At 41.4% G+C, this 16,112-nt stretch overlaps 3 protein-coding genes across 8 annotated transcripts; all 3 read right to left on the bottom strand.

Moving 5' to 3' along the window:
* Positions 1-108: 108 nt before the first annotated feature.
* Positions 109-4,621, bottom strand: LOC137891314 (protein S100-A13-like). The gene is made up of 4 exons (XM_068735870.1): positions 4,321-4,621; positions 2,728-3,531; positions 2,411-2,560; positions 109-1,026 (listed from the first exon to the last, which is right to left on the bottom strand). The coding sequence occupies exons 3-4, from the start codon at positions 2,537-2,539 to the stop codon at positions 892-894; spliced, it is 264 nt and encodes an 87-aa protein (XP_068591971.1). The 5' UTR covers positions 2,540-2,560; positions 2,728-3,531; positions 4,321-4,621; the 3' UTR covers positions 109-891.
* Positions 4,622-4,760: 139 nt separating this feature from the next.
* On the bottom strand, positions 4,761-14,465 carry pbxip1b (pre-B-cell leukemia homeobox interacting protein 1b). 6 transcript variants are annotated; one of them, XM_068735175.1, is made up of 11 exons: positions 14,374-14,465; positions 12,338-12,414; positions 11,961-12,036; positions 11,659-11,726; positions 10,742-11,141; positions 9,546-9,779; positions 9,340-9,363; positions 8,767-8,819; positions 8,336-8,449; positions 7,918-8,152; positions 4,761-7,763 (listed from the first exon to the last, which is right to left on the bottom strand). In XM_068735175.1, the coding sequence occupies exons 2-11, from the start codon at positions 12,386-12,388 to the stop codon at positions 6,214-6,216; spliced, it is 2,805 nt and encodes a 934-aa protein (XP_068591276.1). In that variant the 5' UTR covers positions 12,389-12,414; positions 14,374-14,465; the 3' UTR covers positions 4,761-6,213. The 6 variants fall into 6 exon arrangements, with proteins under 6 accessions (XP_068591276.1, XP_068591278.1, XP_068591280.1 ...); XM_068735177.1 differs by having other exon boundaries at positions 4,761-7,760; XM_068735179.1 differs by having other exon boundaries at positions 8,062-8,152.
* Positions 14,466-15,317: 852 nt separating this feature from the next.
* lenep (lens epithelial protein) lies at positions 15,318-16,008 on the bottom strand. Its single transcript, XM_068736307.1, has one exon. It carries the CDS (start codon positions 15,710-15,712, stop codon positions 15,518-15,520), a length of 195 nt encoding a protein of 64 aa, XP_068592408.1. The 5' UTR covers positions 15,713-16,008; the 3' UTR covers positions 15,318-15,517.
* Between the last annotated feature and the right edge of the window lie 104 nt (positions 16,009-16,112).

Below are 16,112 nucleotides of genomic sequence, written 5' to 3'. Positions count from 1 at the left end.
TTAAGCAACACAGCACTTTTTCACCAACATTTTATTACAAACATCTCCGTTGTTTAAGAAAATAGAGCAAGACTTTTTCATTTGGTTTAATAGATTTTTATAGTTGTGTTTTATCCTTGCACGTTCATCTGATTGTTTTTTCTGACATACTTTCTCTCAACATGTAGGAACAAGAGCGCGCTCATGTTTAAGTGTGCGTGTGTTCAAAGCTTTCCCAACAGACAGATGTATTTAAGCCACACCCTGAAACTTTACTCACTTGTGCAAAGAATGGAAGGATAGTGTTCAGTAGAAAGGAAACTTTCGAAAAAGTTGTCAAATGAAGGCATTAGCAGGAAGATTTATATTTGTATTATTATATTTCCATCTTTAAACAGAAAATCATGCCCTGCCAACAACAGGCCTCCTGTTTGTGTACTGGAGAGAGCTGAAGATCACAAGATGAGTTTTACAGTAATTAGAAAAGCCATAATGCTTTAAAAAAACAGTCAGTTTTCAGACAATCCATTCACATTCTGCAACTCCCTCATAGGCCTGTAAGCACAAGCAGCTGTGACGTGTGTGTGTGTGTGTGTGTGTGTGTGTGTGTGTGTGTGTGTGTGTGTGTGTGTGTGTGTGTGTTCTGGGAAACAGGACTGGTTCTAATATTGCGAATGTTGCAAATTGTTCAATAGTATTCTGTGACAGAGTCTGTGCCAGTTGTTGGTGAGAATACGGGGTGAGAAGAGGCACAGACAACTGGTAAAAAAAACAAAGTTGCAATTGAAAAAGACTTGAGGGTGTTTTCATTTTGGCTGTTTCCCAATTTTTTTCAAACTGAATGTCACACAGACAAGTCAGTTACACGCATGAAACTGTGACAGAACTAAGTGTATCTGAGGACAGCACACTCTATTGGCTGAACCCCCCATGCTTGCTTGCAAGATGCCCAATCAGCTGCCAGAACTCCAGGAAGTTGAGCTCTCCATCACTGTTCTTGTCCAATGAGCTCATGAGCTGGTCAATGGCAGCGGTGTCAGCAGCATTCTGCAGGAAAAACAGGAAGATACTTACGAAATCATATTTTTAAAAAACAGTAGTGATAGTCAGTATGGACAAACTGGGATGTTAGTGGTTGTGCTTGTGGGGCGACGACACGGAGGCAAGCTGACACCACTGGCACATATACCAGTTAAAAAAACATTACTGCAACGTCAGCAAAGTTGGTTAGGCTGATTGTGCAATGGAACTGTCGCCATCTGGTGGCGTAACGTGTTATTGCAACTGTTCATGCAAGGAGAAACATGGAATTTTCCATTCTTGTATTTAGTGATGGGCCTTGGGAGCTTCTCCTTTCTGCCACTGGGCTCTGGTTTAACATGACAACACAACCACAACTACACCAGAGTGAAACTTTGAAGTCTCTGAAGGGTCTTTATTACAAATTCAATTGTTTTGTGCTCTGGATCACAGGAATGAGTGGAAAGAGTAAAATATTCTTTACAAGTACTGTTATTTGGCTCAAAAGTACAGTAAGACCACAGGCATTAAACACTCTGCCCGGCTAGAAGAACAGAAGTGGCCTTTTGAACACAAGTATGACTAACAGTTAATTATGTGGTCACAGAAAAAAAGGGCCAATGTGGCATCCAGATGACACACAATATGAATCTGCCCTTATGAGGCAGCTCTTTTGTCTGCAAACTAAAAGGTTTAGAGCAAACTTATAACATGTTCCTGATTGTTCTGTATCAGTTTAACTGTGGCTCTTGTCTTTCAAACAAGTGGCTGAATAAGGTACTTTATCAAAAATCTAGATTTATAAGGCTGGTGATATTCTGTGTTTTGGTTATTGTCAACTAATCCCATGAAGAAGAAAAAAACAGCTAGGCGTTGTCTGTCTCTAAATATTTTACGATGTCCGATGTGACTCTCAGACACAAACTCATTTGTTGCTTCAAAAGATAAAGATATTTAGCCCTAAATACATACAGTATACTCTTAAAACAGGCTAATTGATCCCCTAAAAAAGGTTTGCCAGTGTGGCTTATTTAATATTTAATAGTGCATTTGTTTGGTTTGTTGACTATTTTCAGGAGCGGATTAAAACACAGGCAGAAGGACGATATTTGAATATGTAGGAAACATTACTCTCGATTTGATGACTAGAAGAAAAATATAAACTCTTGTATCATAGTAAAAAAAACTATACATACAAAGTGACTCAATAAGAGTAACAAGTAACATTCCCTCAGCATAAACCAGCATATTTATGGCACATTCTGGACCAAAACACAAACAAATAAAAAAACTAAAAGCAAAAAATTTAATTGGCTGCAATAGAAAACCCCTCCGCCCATTGGGATGTATTCCACCAATACAACTAGGTGCATCGCAGAAATATTGTTTTGTCAAACCTATAAATCTTTACCTTGACAAAGTTAGGGAGCGCTGATGTGACCAGTCTGTGGAACTCATCTCTGCTCAGTGTGTCAGAGGAACCATCGCTGCCAGCATACGTCTTGAACTGGGACACCAGCACACCAATAGCAGACTCCATTGTCAGTCAAGAGGGTTTAATCTTCGGGCCAAAAAGGTACAAATGAGAAATGCTTTTGATCATAATACATTACATACATTTCCAAAATGCAGTTACTTTATGATACAGATTAAGTTCAAGTTCAGACAGAAGAAAATGGCAGATTTTATAACAAGAATTTAATCTGGCAACACAAATCAGAGACTCACCAACTTAGGTATGTGTGCGAGTAAGTTGTGTCTTCCTGGTCTTTTTGTAGCCGACCTCTCCTTGCAAAAAAGACAAATCATTCACTCATTTCTCTCTAACTATTTACAGCTTGTGTTTTCTGAACATTGCAACCAGTAAAAATGTAAACCACGTTTCCTAAACACCACTGATCTTTTTCCATGACGTGATTGCATTTTCAGCATCAGTCTGAGTGTGTAACTAGTCTCTGGTAGGATATGGGTTGCTGGATGAATCCCCTCATTCAGGAAACCCCAGACTAACAATCACAGTTAGGACGAGTTCAACATACTACAAACAGTTTAATATTTTGCTCAGCTCATGCCACTGCATGGACAATAGTCTCCCATTTTTCCTTTGCTTTGTATGAGCGTGAAACTGTGAGCAAAAAGCTGCAGAGAGCAAAAAGAAAGCAGTAAATCAGATATAATTACACAGTATGTGTTGCAAAAACTTTTGAGAACGAGGCACTTGGGTTTCACCTCAGAAGAGCTGTATTATTTAAGCCAAAGCTCTGACAGGATGTGCACAATTGGCATATTAGGGAGGCAATTAGTGCTGACAAGAACAATGGCTTTTTCATCCAAATATCCCCTCAACTAGTTTTCTTGTCTCAGCTGCATGACACACAAACACAAACACACACACACACACACACACACACACACACACACACACACACACACACACACACACACACACACACACACCCATACACCTGAAACAGCAGTCTTCTGTTCTTCTCCTCACATTCCCTCGGCCATCGTTGAGGAAGGAGAGTGCAGCTGCTGACACAAAATAAATGACTTACAGAGAGGACTGAGAAATCACGTAGCGGTATTAAAGCATCAGGGCTTTTCCACGGGGCGATGCTGCTACTTGTCTTATGATTAATGTATTTGTGTCTAAGGATTTGTTGGTCTGTATTTCAAAACATAATCCATACTTTTTGAATTTCTAGATCGCCTGCTGCACTCGCTCTTTCAGCAGTTGGCCTTGTGAGTAGATGCATTTTCTGCTCTAAATGTTTCATGCAAATAAATAAGAAAAAAAGTGTGGGAAAAACTCAGAGGTCCTTAAAGTCATACACGTATACAGCAGCACTACTGGGTTGATTTACAGTGTCTCCTTTCACAGACTTTATTAGGTAGTTCATTCATAATTCATTACAGAGGAGTGTGGGTTAGGGAATGTAAATCTGCATGAGACACTGCAATGTAGAAGTATGGGGAGTATTATGGGGAGGGGGGCTCCCGGTCAACTCTATACTTTTAAAAACTGTTGATATGATCATAAATATATATCATTTCATTTGTTTACCTTTTCTGTATTTAGATATATCTTTTTCTGCCTCTTAATCATTTTATTTAAATATCACCTTGGTGCCTAATTCCTAACTACTAACGTTAAATGCACAAGTGTAAAAACCCTGATCCTGGGTCTTGAACACACAAGTAAATTGCTCAATAAAAATAAATTTGCCATTAAAAAAAAAAAACTTCAACATCTAACCAGGCCAGTACTCCAGTTTCTAGTCACAAACTGGTCCAATGATTGACTGACCAAACACTCACTGACTTATAGCGTGACGTCATCGTTTCCTTCTTCTCTTCCTCTGCTACATCAGCCAAGTTGCTGCTCCACCCGTCCAGTTACAGGGAATATAAAAGGAACAGCAGAAAAAAAGTTTCCCAGAGGAGAAGTTAACATCAGTGTGGCAAAGGCAATCCAAGGGGAAAGATGTTGATTCACCTGCAATGGAACACAGTAATACATCACTCATGTTGGATTGATCCGTCAGCAAATAAGTAACGTTTTAAAGATTCCACCGACTTTCAACAGACATTAATGCAACAACAGTTCAAACAACTTTAATCATCAACAAAACGAAAGATCTCTCCTTCTTTCAGAACCAACAGGATCAAATTCAGAGGAAGACCTGAAATCACTGTCTAATATTACGAGTAGATGTTTGCAGGTGGTGAAGTGAGTGATTCAAAAAAGACAAAGGACAGTTATTTTATCACAGGGATGGACCATATTTATTACTCTGCTCTTGTGACAGTAACATGGCCAAATACAGAAATCCCCCCCAAAAAAAGAAAAGAAAAAAGCTCTCTATGTTGCCACAAAGCCACATAACGTTTCTGCATTGCCCCCCTCTGAAGAAGAATTGCTATGCGGCTGTAGGCCCTCGAGTTAATAAGTTAGCGTGTAAACAGACGGCAAGAAAAACATGCTTTTTTGGAAATGACGTGCCATGACCAACCAAATTAAAACAAAAGCTACATTCATGAGAAAACAATAATCAAGCAAATGTTTAGTGCACATGAGTTCAGTACCTGAAAAGAAACATACATGCTCAACATGTCGATATCTTATGTGCCAACCAATTAGATTTGTATATATTTAATGCCAACCTCTATAAAATAAGTTAATTATATATTTCTGGATAGTTTTAAACACATTTAATGCAATATGTACATTTAAAACAAAATCAATGCAGACTTCTCTAAATTGACATAAAATACTCACTAAACTTTCAGCAGTTCACACCACCCTTTCTATAAACTTATGATTTAAAGATAATCTGACATTAAGTGCCAGGCTAAAGCAATTAATACACAAAGATGGCAAACTGTAGGTACAGTGTAGACTCAGTGGACAGGTAGACTATATCAGTGCAGTTTGCAAAGGAACAGGTGTGTGTGTGTGTGTGTGTGTGTGTGTGTGTGTGTGTGTGTGTGTGTGTGTGTGTGTGTGTGTGTGTATATATATAAAAGACTATACAGTATCTGTTCCTGCATCCCAATGGATGCTCACCATCAGCTGCAGGTGCTCAGTCACAAATTGTACGGATGTGGATTCTTTTTATGGGTTGAACACTAGAAGAACGAGGCCTTGAAGGCTATTTAATGTTTGCATCATGCTTCACTAGTATCTATAGCCTCTTATCTTCATTAAGGCCATCCCAAAACACCATTTAGATGCAAGCACTTTCTCCATTATTAAGTTCTAATGTGCAGAAGTAAAACAGTGACATTACATTTGAAGTTGAACTTCTTGGACAGGTGGAAGGGGTAAAATGAGATCCTGTAAAAAAAAAAAAAAAAAAAAGGTGACAGGATGATAAATGTAAGCGTTGGTGGTCCAATATAAAATGTTCCCTTTGAATAACCCCTCATCCGTCATGGCTGCTCTTATACTTCACCCACAAAATGGCCATTTGTTTATCAATTACTCACACCGTGTTACCTTGAATTCTTGAAGAAAACATTGTTTTTCTTTTTTCAATTCATCACGACTTTTCTCCGTTTTTCAATTCTTCGTTCACCGTGTGAGGAGAACTACGTCTCCTTCAAGAAGTCAAGGTAACACGAGGTGAGTAATTGATATATAAAAAAGGTCATTTTGTAGGTAAAGTATTCCTTTAGGCTACTTCTAGATCCATCAATTCTATCACTTCATCAGCCACGTCCTCGTCCGCTCTCTTTCCTCCACTCCGCTTTGGATCTCTCCTCTTTCGCTACAGCTCCTGGCACTGAAAACTTCTTCATGACTTCCCTTTCAAACTCCTCCATTTCTTCCTCTATGGCACTATCCTCTTCCTCCTCCTCGTCATCATCATCATCATCATCTCCTTCCACCATGTCTTCCAGAATGTCTCCCAAATCTTCGACGAACTCTTGAAAGCTCGTCTGGTCATGAACAAAGACTCCATCCCTGAAGAACTCGGCGGCTAGCTTCTTGAGCTCTTCTCTTTTGGAAAGGTCCACTCCCGCCTCCTCGGCCTTGGCTAGGTACGTTAGGAGGATGGCCTCGAACTCGGGGAAGGGGACGGGGAGCAGCCCTTCGGTCTGAGCGCACGTCTCCAGCGAGTCACACTGCTGTGGTGGTTTGGGGTTGTGCTGGAGGCGCTGTCTCTGCTGGACCCAGTACTCGGGCTGCTCCAGGGAGGGTCGGCTGTGAGTGTGAGGAAGCTTCCCGTCTCCCCACAGGTGCTCTTCTTTGTGGGCGTGATCAACTTTTGATTTGTGCTCATCTTTGCGATTCTGGGAGCTTGATTTGTCCTTTTTCCAATCTCCGTTGTGTTTTTTGTCCCTCTGTTCTCCGCTCTTCCACGATTCTTCTTTCTTTTCCCACTGTTTCCTCTCATCTTTCTTCCTCCACTTATCATCATCTTTACTCTTCCGCTCGTTCCTCTCATTCTTCCCCTTCCTCTCTTTACCATGATTTTTGCTCTCTTCCCACTGTTTCCTTTCACCCTTTCCTTTCCCTTCCTTACTACGATCTTTGCCGTCTTTACTCTTCCAGTCACCCTCTTTCTTCTCACCTTTCTCTTTCCAATCTTTTTTCTCCCACTTCTCTTTGCCACTTCCTTCAAAGCCATCTTTCCCCTTCTTCCATTCCTTCTCTCCCTTCCATTCCTCCTTGCTCTTGTGCTTCTCTCCCCGGTCTTTTCCTACCTTCCAATCCTTCTTTTCCTCTTTACCCCTCCATTGTATACCCTCCTTCCCATTCTCACGACTTGCCTTTTTCCAATCTTTCTCCTCCTTCCTTTCTTTTCGTCCACTCTTTTCTATCCACTCTTTCTTCCCTTCCTTATCCTTCCATTGCTTTCCTTCATCTCCCTGGATAGCCTTTTCTTTCTTCCCCTCTTTCTCCCTCCATTGTTTTGTCTCATCGCCGTGTCTCTTTTGCTTAACATCCTTATCTTTCTCCTTGTCAAACTTTCCTTGCTCATGTTTTCCCTGTTTCCATTCGGTTTTACCTCCATCTTGGCGCTCCCTTTTCTCTCCTTCCTTCCATTCAGATTTATCTCTCTCTTTCCGCTCCTTCTTCTCAGCCATTTCAATTGTATCCTTCTTTACATCTTTCCTCTTCTCCCACTGATCATCCCGTGGCTTCTTAAACTGTCTCTCTGTAGATCCAGCTGAGCCCTGCATGCTGTTCTCTGGCTGGCCACTGGGGGGCGATGTGATTGGCTTCACAGCTGCTTGAGCTGCTTCACTGGCTGCTAAAGGAAACACAAATGGACTACAATTACAAAGAAGTGATCATTGAAGTGTGAATAACACAAAAGTAAAAAAAAAGGAGGAAAAATACTGCTCTTTCCCTAGCTGTCTAACAACTATCATTGTTCTACATCCTCTACCCTCATCCCTATGTACCTGAGGGGAGTTTTAATTCAGTCACAGTGGATCTCAGGGTTTCTAGTTCTTTCTGTAGGGCCGGGACACACTCCAGCTCTCTCTTCATCCTCTCGTTCTCTTTCTGAAGGACAGGGAGAGATGCCATCTCTTTCTTCAACCTACTGTTTTCCTTCTCCATCTCCTCCCACCGCAGTTGCTCCTTTGCTCCCTCCTCTGCCTGTAGCTGGGCTACTTTTAGCTCTTCTTTCTGTTCCTGTTTGTGAAAAAAAAGGACAGGAAAAGAGGGTCCTGTGAGAATATTACAAACTCAGTGACACGTTTACGCACAGACACACATTATACCATGGCCACACACACACACACACACACACACACACACACACACACACACACACACACTCACACACACACAGAGAGAGACAGAATGGAGTCACACCTGAAGTTGGGCTTGTAGCACAGAAATCTGCTCGCTCCCTGTGGCTAACTTATTTAGAAGCTCTGAACTGTCAGCATCTACTGGGAGTGGAGGAACCTCGGGATTAAGCCACTCCTGTCAACAAATTGCATACACAGTACAACAAAATGGCAAGATTTTAGACGACTTCTCAGAATAAGTGTCAACCAGACTGAGTCGTCGAGAAGTGAGAGAACGGAAAGAACAAAAGTCCAGAATAGCACAGTTGGTAGACGATAGCAGTGATGTTGCCAGTGTTGTGGGTGGTCTCCAGCTGAGCATATCACACTTACAATGCATGTGGTGGTACTCAATGTACTGTAAACTAGGTACGCAAATGGTATTTATAATGAATAGCAGTTAGAAAGAACACTGTCACTACTTCTCTGCTGTCTATGTGATGTCAGACTGACCTGTTTTCCTGGAGCCTCTGCATCTTTCAGCTCCATCGTACCATAGTCGCTCTCTGCAAATGTATTATGCAAAGCTTACAGTTCATGAGAATAAAAACACGTCAAAGGAAACAAGCAAAAGCTTTGAGTATGAAGGAGAAAACGCCACCTACCCAACAACAATCAAGACTTTTATCATTGAATGTGTACTCCTCGTGCACATATAAACAAGGTTATGAACTTTATATTTATTGCTGTTTGAAAACCTTGTTATCTCAAATTTTGCAACTTTTCACTTTAAACTTTTGTTCAAATTTATAGATCCTCAAAATCAGGTATTTCGCTCAAAAAGATACGATGGTCAAGCTCATAATTATTGGTTTGCATTAAGGTTTTCATTCAACAGAAAATAAGCCTCATTGCAAAAGTGCCGAAATCATTCTTACTCTGCTCACACACGTTTGCATGCAGTGCTTTTAAAATTCGCTTTTTAGAGAGGCGTCAGATGCAAAACACTTTTTTCTGCATGCACAGTCAAACAAATGCTGCGGGAAAGAAAGCACTCATTCACAAACCGGTACACACATAACCTACCCTCATCCAGGTCCATGAAGACACCTGCAGGCATAATACACCTCAGTCTCAGAGCACCTAGTTTACTTATAGTAACTCAGCATTTTTCTCTGACTAACGTCACTTTAACGTCTTAAAACTCATTAACCCATTCACCCAAAAATCATTAATGCAGTTCCGGGCAAAACAAATGGGATGTTTACGACAGGTCATATAGGGATGCCTACCTGAGAAAAAGATGGTGCCAAGGCCTAACAGAATGACAGCACCCAGGATGCATTTGTTCACAGAGAAGCCGCTGTCTTCCTCCTGTCGTGGGAGCTGGAACTCTTCCTCTCCTTCCTCTTCCTCCTCCGTCCTTCCGATCCGCTCCAGAGCTGCTAGGAGAGACCTCCTTCTCCTCAGCTCTGGCTCGGCATCCTCTCCTGTCTCCTCAGTTGTCCCCTCACCCACAAGGGAGTCTGGAGCAGTGGAAAGGAGGAGTATGAATGTTAGTATTTTTGAGTATTAACAGTTAACAGATTTAAATGTATTCTATGGGTACCCCCAAGGAATAACTGTTGAAAAAAGCTGATCATTAAATGTGTTGGTATTCTTTCTGCCATGTTTATTATTTTCAAGCCACTGCACATTATTGGGCTTACATTTGCTCTTGCATTTACAAAGTGGAGGTTAGATAGCACAGCAGCTGTGGCGCTGCCAGCGGTCTGATGCCACAGTGTACTCCTCATGGGAGATAAGACTTGCTTCTTTATTGGCTTTGCTTTGCATGACACGCTGGTTAATTTGCTCCATTGCCAGTCTTTATTTTCCATTAAATTGCATAAATAAGGCATAAAATCTTGAATAAATCATCTGGAATGTGATTCAAATGCTTAATTTTGGAACTTCTGGCACCAAAGTTTCCAAACTATGTGCATCACAATTTATTTTTAAAAGAGCAATGAAAAATAATAGGGCACTGTAAAGAACTCACTGACACTGAACTCTAGTTGGTAAACAAAAAAGTGCATGAAAGAATGCACAACGGAACAAAAGAAGACTCATTTTCTTTAATGCTGTAGTGAGAGAAAAAGAGCTGCAGACCAAAAACACCACACTGCAAAAAAACTTTTGAGGTCCCAGTCCCTCTGAAGCCAATTTACTTCTGCAGGGTGTCATGCAGCTAAAGGCTTCTCTGTCCCATCATGCTCCCTGCCTCGTAACAACCACGGCCTCTCCAGACAACCTCCTGGCCCAGATACTGAACAACTCCATAACCAGCTGGTCCACCAAGTACACTTCAAACACAAATGGTACATATGGCTTAGTCTCCAAAAAAATAAAAAGGAAAGGACACAGGCATATCAGGAGACGACACACACACAATAAAGGCTGATGTTGACGTTATCATAATATTAATCTAAAATCTTGTTGTTCATACCTGCCTGTTTCCATAAGTCAGTTGTTTTCGGAAGCAGGTCTGACCCCTCCCCTTCCGGTTGTAGCTCCTCCCCGTTCAGCGGATGCAGTGTTCCTTCCTGTGTGAGACTCTCTTCTTCCTGCGTAAACTCCGCCCCTCCCAGAGTCTCTGTGCTCAGCAGCGAAGCTGAGGGCTCATCAGGGGAGGAGGGGCTTATGTGGGTGTAGGAGTCAGAAAATGAGTCGGGCTCTGGGGCCGACAGTGCCGGGCCCTCAGGTTGGCCCTCTGACTGGACGAGTGCATCACTGCCAGCGACGACGCTGTCGGAGACTTCCAAAGAGGTGGGAGCAGAAGCATCAGTGACAGCGTGTTGCTTTGTGCTTGTGTCTCCACTTAGCTCTGCAGTTCCTTCTTCTGATACCTGGGCAAAAGAATCAGGGCATTACAATTCCTTAATTATTACACTGAAAGTGAAAAGGTTTCAGAGCTCCCTTTTAGAATTTTTAGGATTAAACTTAAGCAATGAGCCTAATTAAAAAAGCAGAAGTTTTAAATCCATTGGGGAACCAGAAATGCTAATTAATTTCATTAAGGATTCATTCTTTAGTCCAGGAGGATATCGTTACCATCCAACTGAACCAAGCTAGCTGTTTACAGTCTGTTTACTAAGTGAAACTACCTTAAAATGATATAAGAAATGTGTATCAGTGAAATGTTTCTGCATTTTGTGCACCTGCTTTTAATAAAGAAAACAATAATCATATAAGTGTTAACTTTTAATATGGAAAACAGAAACTTTGTGTTGAATATTATTTTATAAATCAATCAAAAAGCTGTAACCAGGTAACAGTTGAAATGAGTCAAATTTAGTAAGAAGGGTCATATTGCAGCTATACACACACACGCACTATAGGAAATGATGTGTCCTGCTGTCTTACCAGGTGACCCTCCACAGGAAGCTCCTCTGCAGACTCTGCACAGTTTGCAGGCTTGTTCTCCCCAGAACCTGGATTACAAAACACAGACACAGAAGGCAAGAAGGAAAACTTTCAGAGCAATAGTTTAACATATTTCCATTTTGACTCTTTGACATTTTTGAGGATATTCCTATTTTCATTTGATTAATTATCAGAGAAGGCAATTTTTTTACAAATTAAAAACTAGAAATTACAATAGGTGTGTTTGTTAGAACTATGTTTTTTCTGTGCCTTAAAATCCTCAAATGTAATGTGACAAACACCTGCTGCAGATGTGAGGCTGTCTCCATGATGCTCTGTCCCCTCTGCCAAAGGTCTCAGGGTTTCAGCGACAGTCTCCTGGAACAAACAGAATGGACAATAGACAGACAGTCGATGGACACTACGCACAGGTAACGTTTGGATTTATTGCTGGAGCAATCCAGGCTAATCTGAACATACAGTTCATGCATGTTTCTGAGCACCAGCAGTGACTGAGCATCACTTTCTGAAACAACGGCTGTATTATTATAGAAACCTACTTCATATCCAGGTGACCCAAAAGAAAATCAATTGGGACAAGCAAGTCTTTTCTTTTTTAAATAATTTTTAAATAATTCAATGAGGTCTATCAGAGTGACTTTTCACAGGGTGGTGGTACCTCAGGAGTGAGGATGGTCCAGCTGTTGTTAGCACTGCTGCCGCCAGACATGGCCCCCTAGAGGCTGTGCCCGTCTCCTGCAACACAACAGGAACATACAAAAACAGATAACATAATTCATATTTAATTAATAGAAGAAATCAAACTAAATGAATACATTGCGATCTTCATACTCTCTGACTCAAAGCTGGCTGTGCAATTTACAGGTGGGAAAACCTGCATTTAGGTTTGTTAACTTAACAATGCACTTTGTACTGAAGCGGCCACTAACGACCCTGAGTGAGTAGGTGTGTTGTTCAGAGGGTGACAGTGTGAGTACTGCAGCTTCAACAAATGTACATCCTCTGTTTACCCATGCGCAGGATTTGAATACATGCCGTTGCTATTCGGCCTCACCCATTTTGCCAATAAAAAGAGCTACTGTAACACATTGCTCTCTTTGTGTGCGAGTACATGAGCGTAAGTGTGCAGGAAGTCCAGGTCCCCGGGACAATTCAGTTCTTCATTAGTAGTTTGCGGGTGTTGCGGGCCTTTTAGTCACCCTGGCTTTTGACTAACTGGGGAATGTTTTGGCACGGGACGCGGGTAACCAAGGCCGGCACCATTCTACCCGTACAGACAGCAGAACGGGCTGTCCATTTCAAAGCTACTGGTCCGTTAATAGATGTCTCCAAACCACCAAATTCCAAACTGTAAATACCTATTCCGATGCATACATTACTAAGGAATTTAACTTCTTTACCATAAGATGCAGTCTTTTTTTCCTGAATCTCCGTCTGTAGTAATGTATCTGACCAACACAACTGTGTCTTTTCCAGATCAAGATCACTCAAGCAGACATTTAAATTTCATCGGCTAGTCAGAGACAGAAGCTGCATAAAGCCTTTCCTCTCAAACACAAGCAGACATAACAGAGATGCATATTTATCCCGTGTAGTCTGGCTTTCTTTCTTCAGTGAATGCAGAAAAGCGATAACCACTTACATTAATACCACATTATGTGGGTAATGACACACTTCACTCCCTAAATTCAATTCTCTCCCAGCTCCCGCAATTTAGGTCTCCTAATTGAGTGGCTCCCAAGAGAAGCTGACTGAATCTAGCCTAGGGCCCTAGGAGCATTGTGGGGCGTATAGTGGAATGGCTTAAATAGATACCGACTAAATATAGCTACTGTGAGATTGACTAGAGACAGAACGGGGGAGCATGCAGAAGATGGCCATGGGGAACGCAACAGAGGCAAAAAATGTATTCTAAGGACATATTAAAATGATTATTTCAGCTGCATCACAGAGCTGATGGAGAATAATTTCCACTGCCTTGTAGTCTGTTCTTCTTACTCTCTGATCTTTAAGAGTAATATTTAATATAACCTGTAAAGCTCTAGGTTTGATCTCAGTTTATTAATACCTTTTTTAAACAAACACTTTTCTAGTTTCTAGGAAATAGCAGCCACGCTTTTATTTATTTTTTCTTGAGCAACACACAGCAAAAATGCATGATCACAGCTCCAGGCCTAATATTGTTATCTTGGTCTCAGCAAGGGAAAAAATTACCAAAAAAGGTCATGAGAATAAACTACAAGACAGGCCAGTTGAGCAACGTTGGGCTGTCAGCTAAGGCTCCATAAACAGCATGTTCACACACAGCATCATCAACAAAGCAGTTTATCAAACGGTTATGTAATTAGCTTAGTTATTCAGACTGCTTTGAGTGAAGGAGTCTGAAGCCTCAGACAGGAAATGTCAAAGAAATATAAAACTTTACGCCGAGTTAAATTCAGAAATATCACTTTTTTAACGTGTTAAATGCCAGTGTGAGTAAAGTTAAGCATGCAAAGGTTTATAAGCCACGATAACTGTTAACATTCGCTATTAAATACAGATACTTACCTCAACAGTCAAACAAGCAACCAGGAAAAAGTGCGTGAAACGACGTTGGTGACGCAACGGAAAAACAAACGACAACAGAAACAGACGTCGTTACTCTGAAATATAAAAACATGTACGTTACATCCACATTCGGTTAATTCTTACCGTGGTTTGTCGCTTCACTTCAGTCCCCTCCGTCTGTCACAGATACAGCAGACACTTCTGGGGCTTCCCATCCAACTTGCGAACTTGTGAAGTGCCTCCTAAACTTGCGTGATCAACGCGCCTCTCCGCCAATCACAGACAGCGTTGGCTCTCTAGTCCCACCTCTCGCTCTCCAGTGCGACCAATGGCAATGCAGCATGACTGTTCTTTACTAGTAAAGGTTCCAAGATGATTGGCACGCGCAGGTGATGGCGAATATGTCAACCATACATTTTACATATGATAACACCACCGGTCCTCTGGCATTTTATGCTGGTAGTCCGCAGTCTTGGGCTGATTCAGGTAACAATATTATCCTTTCCCATATTAGATAGTTGTTCAAATGTATCCTGTTTTTGTTTAATTTAAGTCATAAATTGGACCTCTGTAAAGACATGCTCCTTTGCTTTATTTGTCAAATGAAATAAAAATAAGCTTTAAAGTCTTATAAAAGTCAGATAAAAGCTTAGTTCGACACCTAAACCAAATGAATTGCATTTTATTTTTTTGCTGTACAGTATATGTTTACCATAAGACTAACCAAAACAAAATGAACACAAATGCAGACATAAAGGTAATCTTATTTCTAGTCATTAGTTCCTTTATTCATTGCACACCAGTTTGTGTTGTACAGTGAACATCAGGGTATCCATTCCTCAAGAGCTCAGATGAGCAGGGTTGAACTCAAGAAACTTTGACACACTCTCATGGTGAACATTTGCAGTTTCTGTAAATGTGCAAGTGTGTTTCCTGGGACCCAAGAAGAGCATCCTACACACTGAAAAACAAATAAAAAACATTTTAACATGTTGAATACTATGACACCTATTCCTCATTGAAATTGCTGCCGTCTAAACTTGAGAACCTCGCTTTGAACAGTTCAAAACATTAACTGCATTATATAAATTAGACTGAGTTCGCTAAGTGCTCAAGTGGTTTGTTGTCATATGAGACAGGACTCATACTTGCCAATGCTTTGCCAGCACCGCTGATCAAACACTCCATTCCCAATGAAATAAAAGCTGGTTGAAATTACACTATAGGAGCCAACGAAGAAAAAGGGAAAATCAATGTTTGACCACTCGATCTACTCTCCTTCAGTCTGTCAGTCCAGGATCTCTTTGATGCACCAGCAACAGAGGAGGAAGTAGAGGCATTCCTTAACCGACTGGATGAAACCATAGGCGACATTTCCTCCAAGAAAGTTCTTGCCTCTCCCCAGACCCATAGCCATGTCCCTTAGGTGCTGTCCCAGAGCGGAGGAGGGCATGGCCTGAGGGAGAGGACGCTGCGGATGCATGGCTCCAAAGAGGAAAAAAAAGAGGCAGAGGCAACAAGGAGGGCAGTTGATGAGAAGAAATAGAAGGTGAGGTCTGACAAATCAGATCAGACTGGGTCAGTGCGACAGCTGAGGTCGGTTTCGTATTCCTGGCACAGTTAGCTCCTCTACTTATAACCTCCTAAACAAACTTTGGCGGCCTCTATTCACATCCTGCTTTTTCTCGACTGTTCCCCGCTTTCAAACATCTGCTGATTGATTAAAGGCCTTGTTTATCTATGCTGTGCACTGTTCCTCTCTGTTGTATAGTACCCCACACACAGACTCTCCCCAGGCTCTAATATTCCCTGAATCAGCTCCCCACTGTTACAGGCTCATCTGTTCACAAACAAGAGGGTTCCAGTAGCACCAATACAACTCC

The sequence above is a fragment of the Cebidichthys violaceus genome, unplaced genomic scaffold (genome assembly GCF_023349555.1).
Source record: "Cebidichthys violaceus isolate CVI_PGR_0920_01 unplaced genomic scaffold, fCebVio1.0.p SCAF_7, whole genome shotgun sequence".
Classification (NCBI taxonomy): Eukaryota; Metazoa; Chordata; class Actinopteri; order Perciformes; family Stichaeidae; genus Cebidichthys; species Cebidichthys violaceus.
The sequence above is the reverse complement of the archived record's forward strand: the minus strand, read 5'-3'. Positions and strand labels throughout refer to the sequence as shown.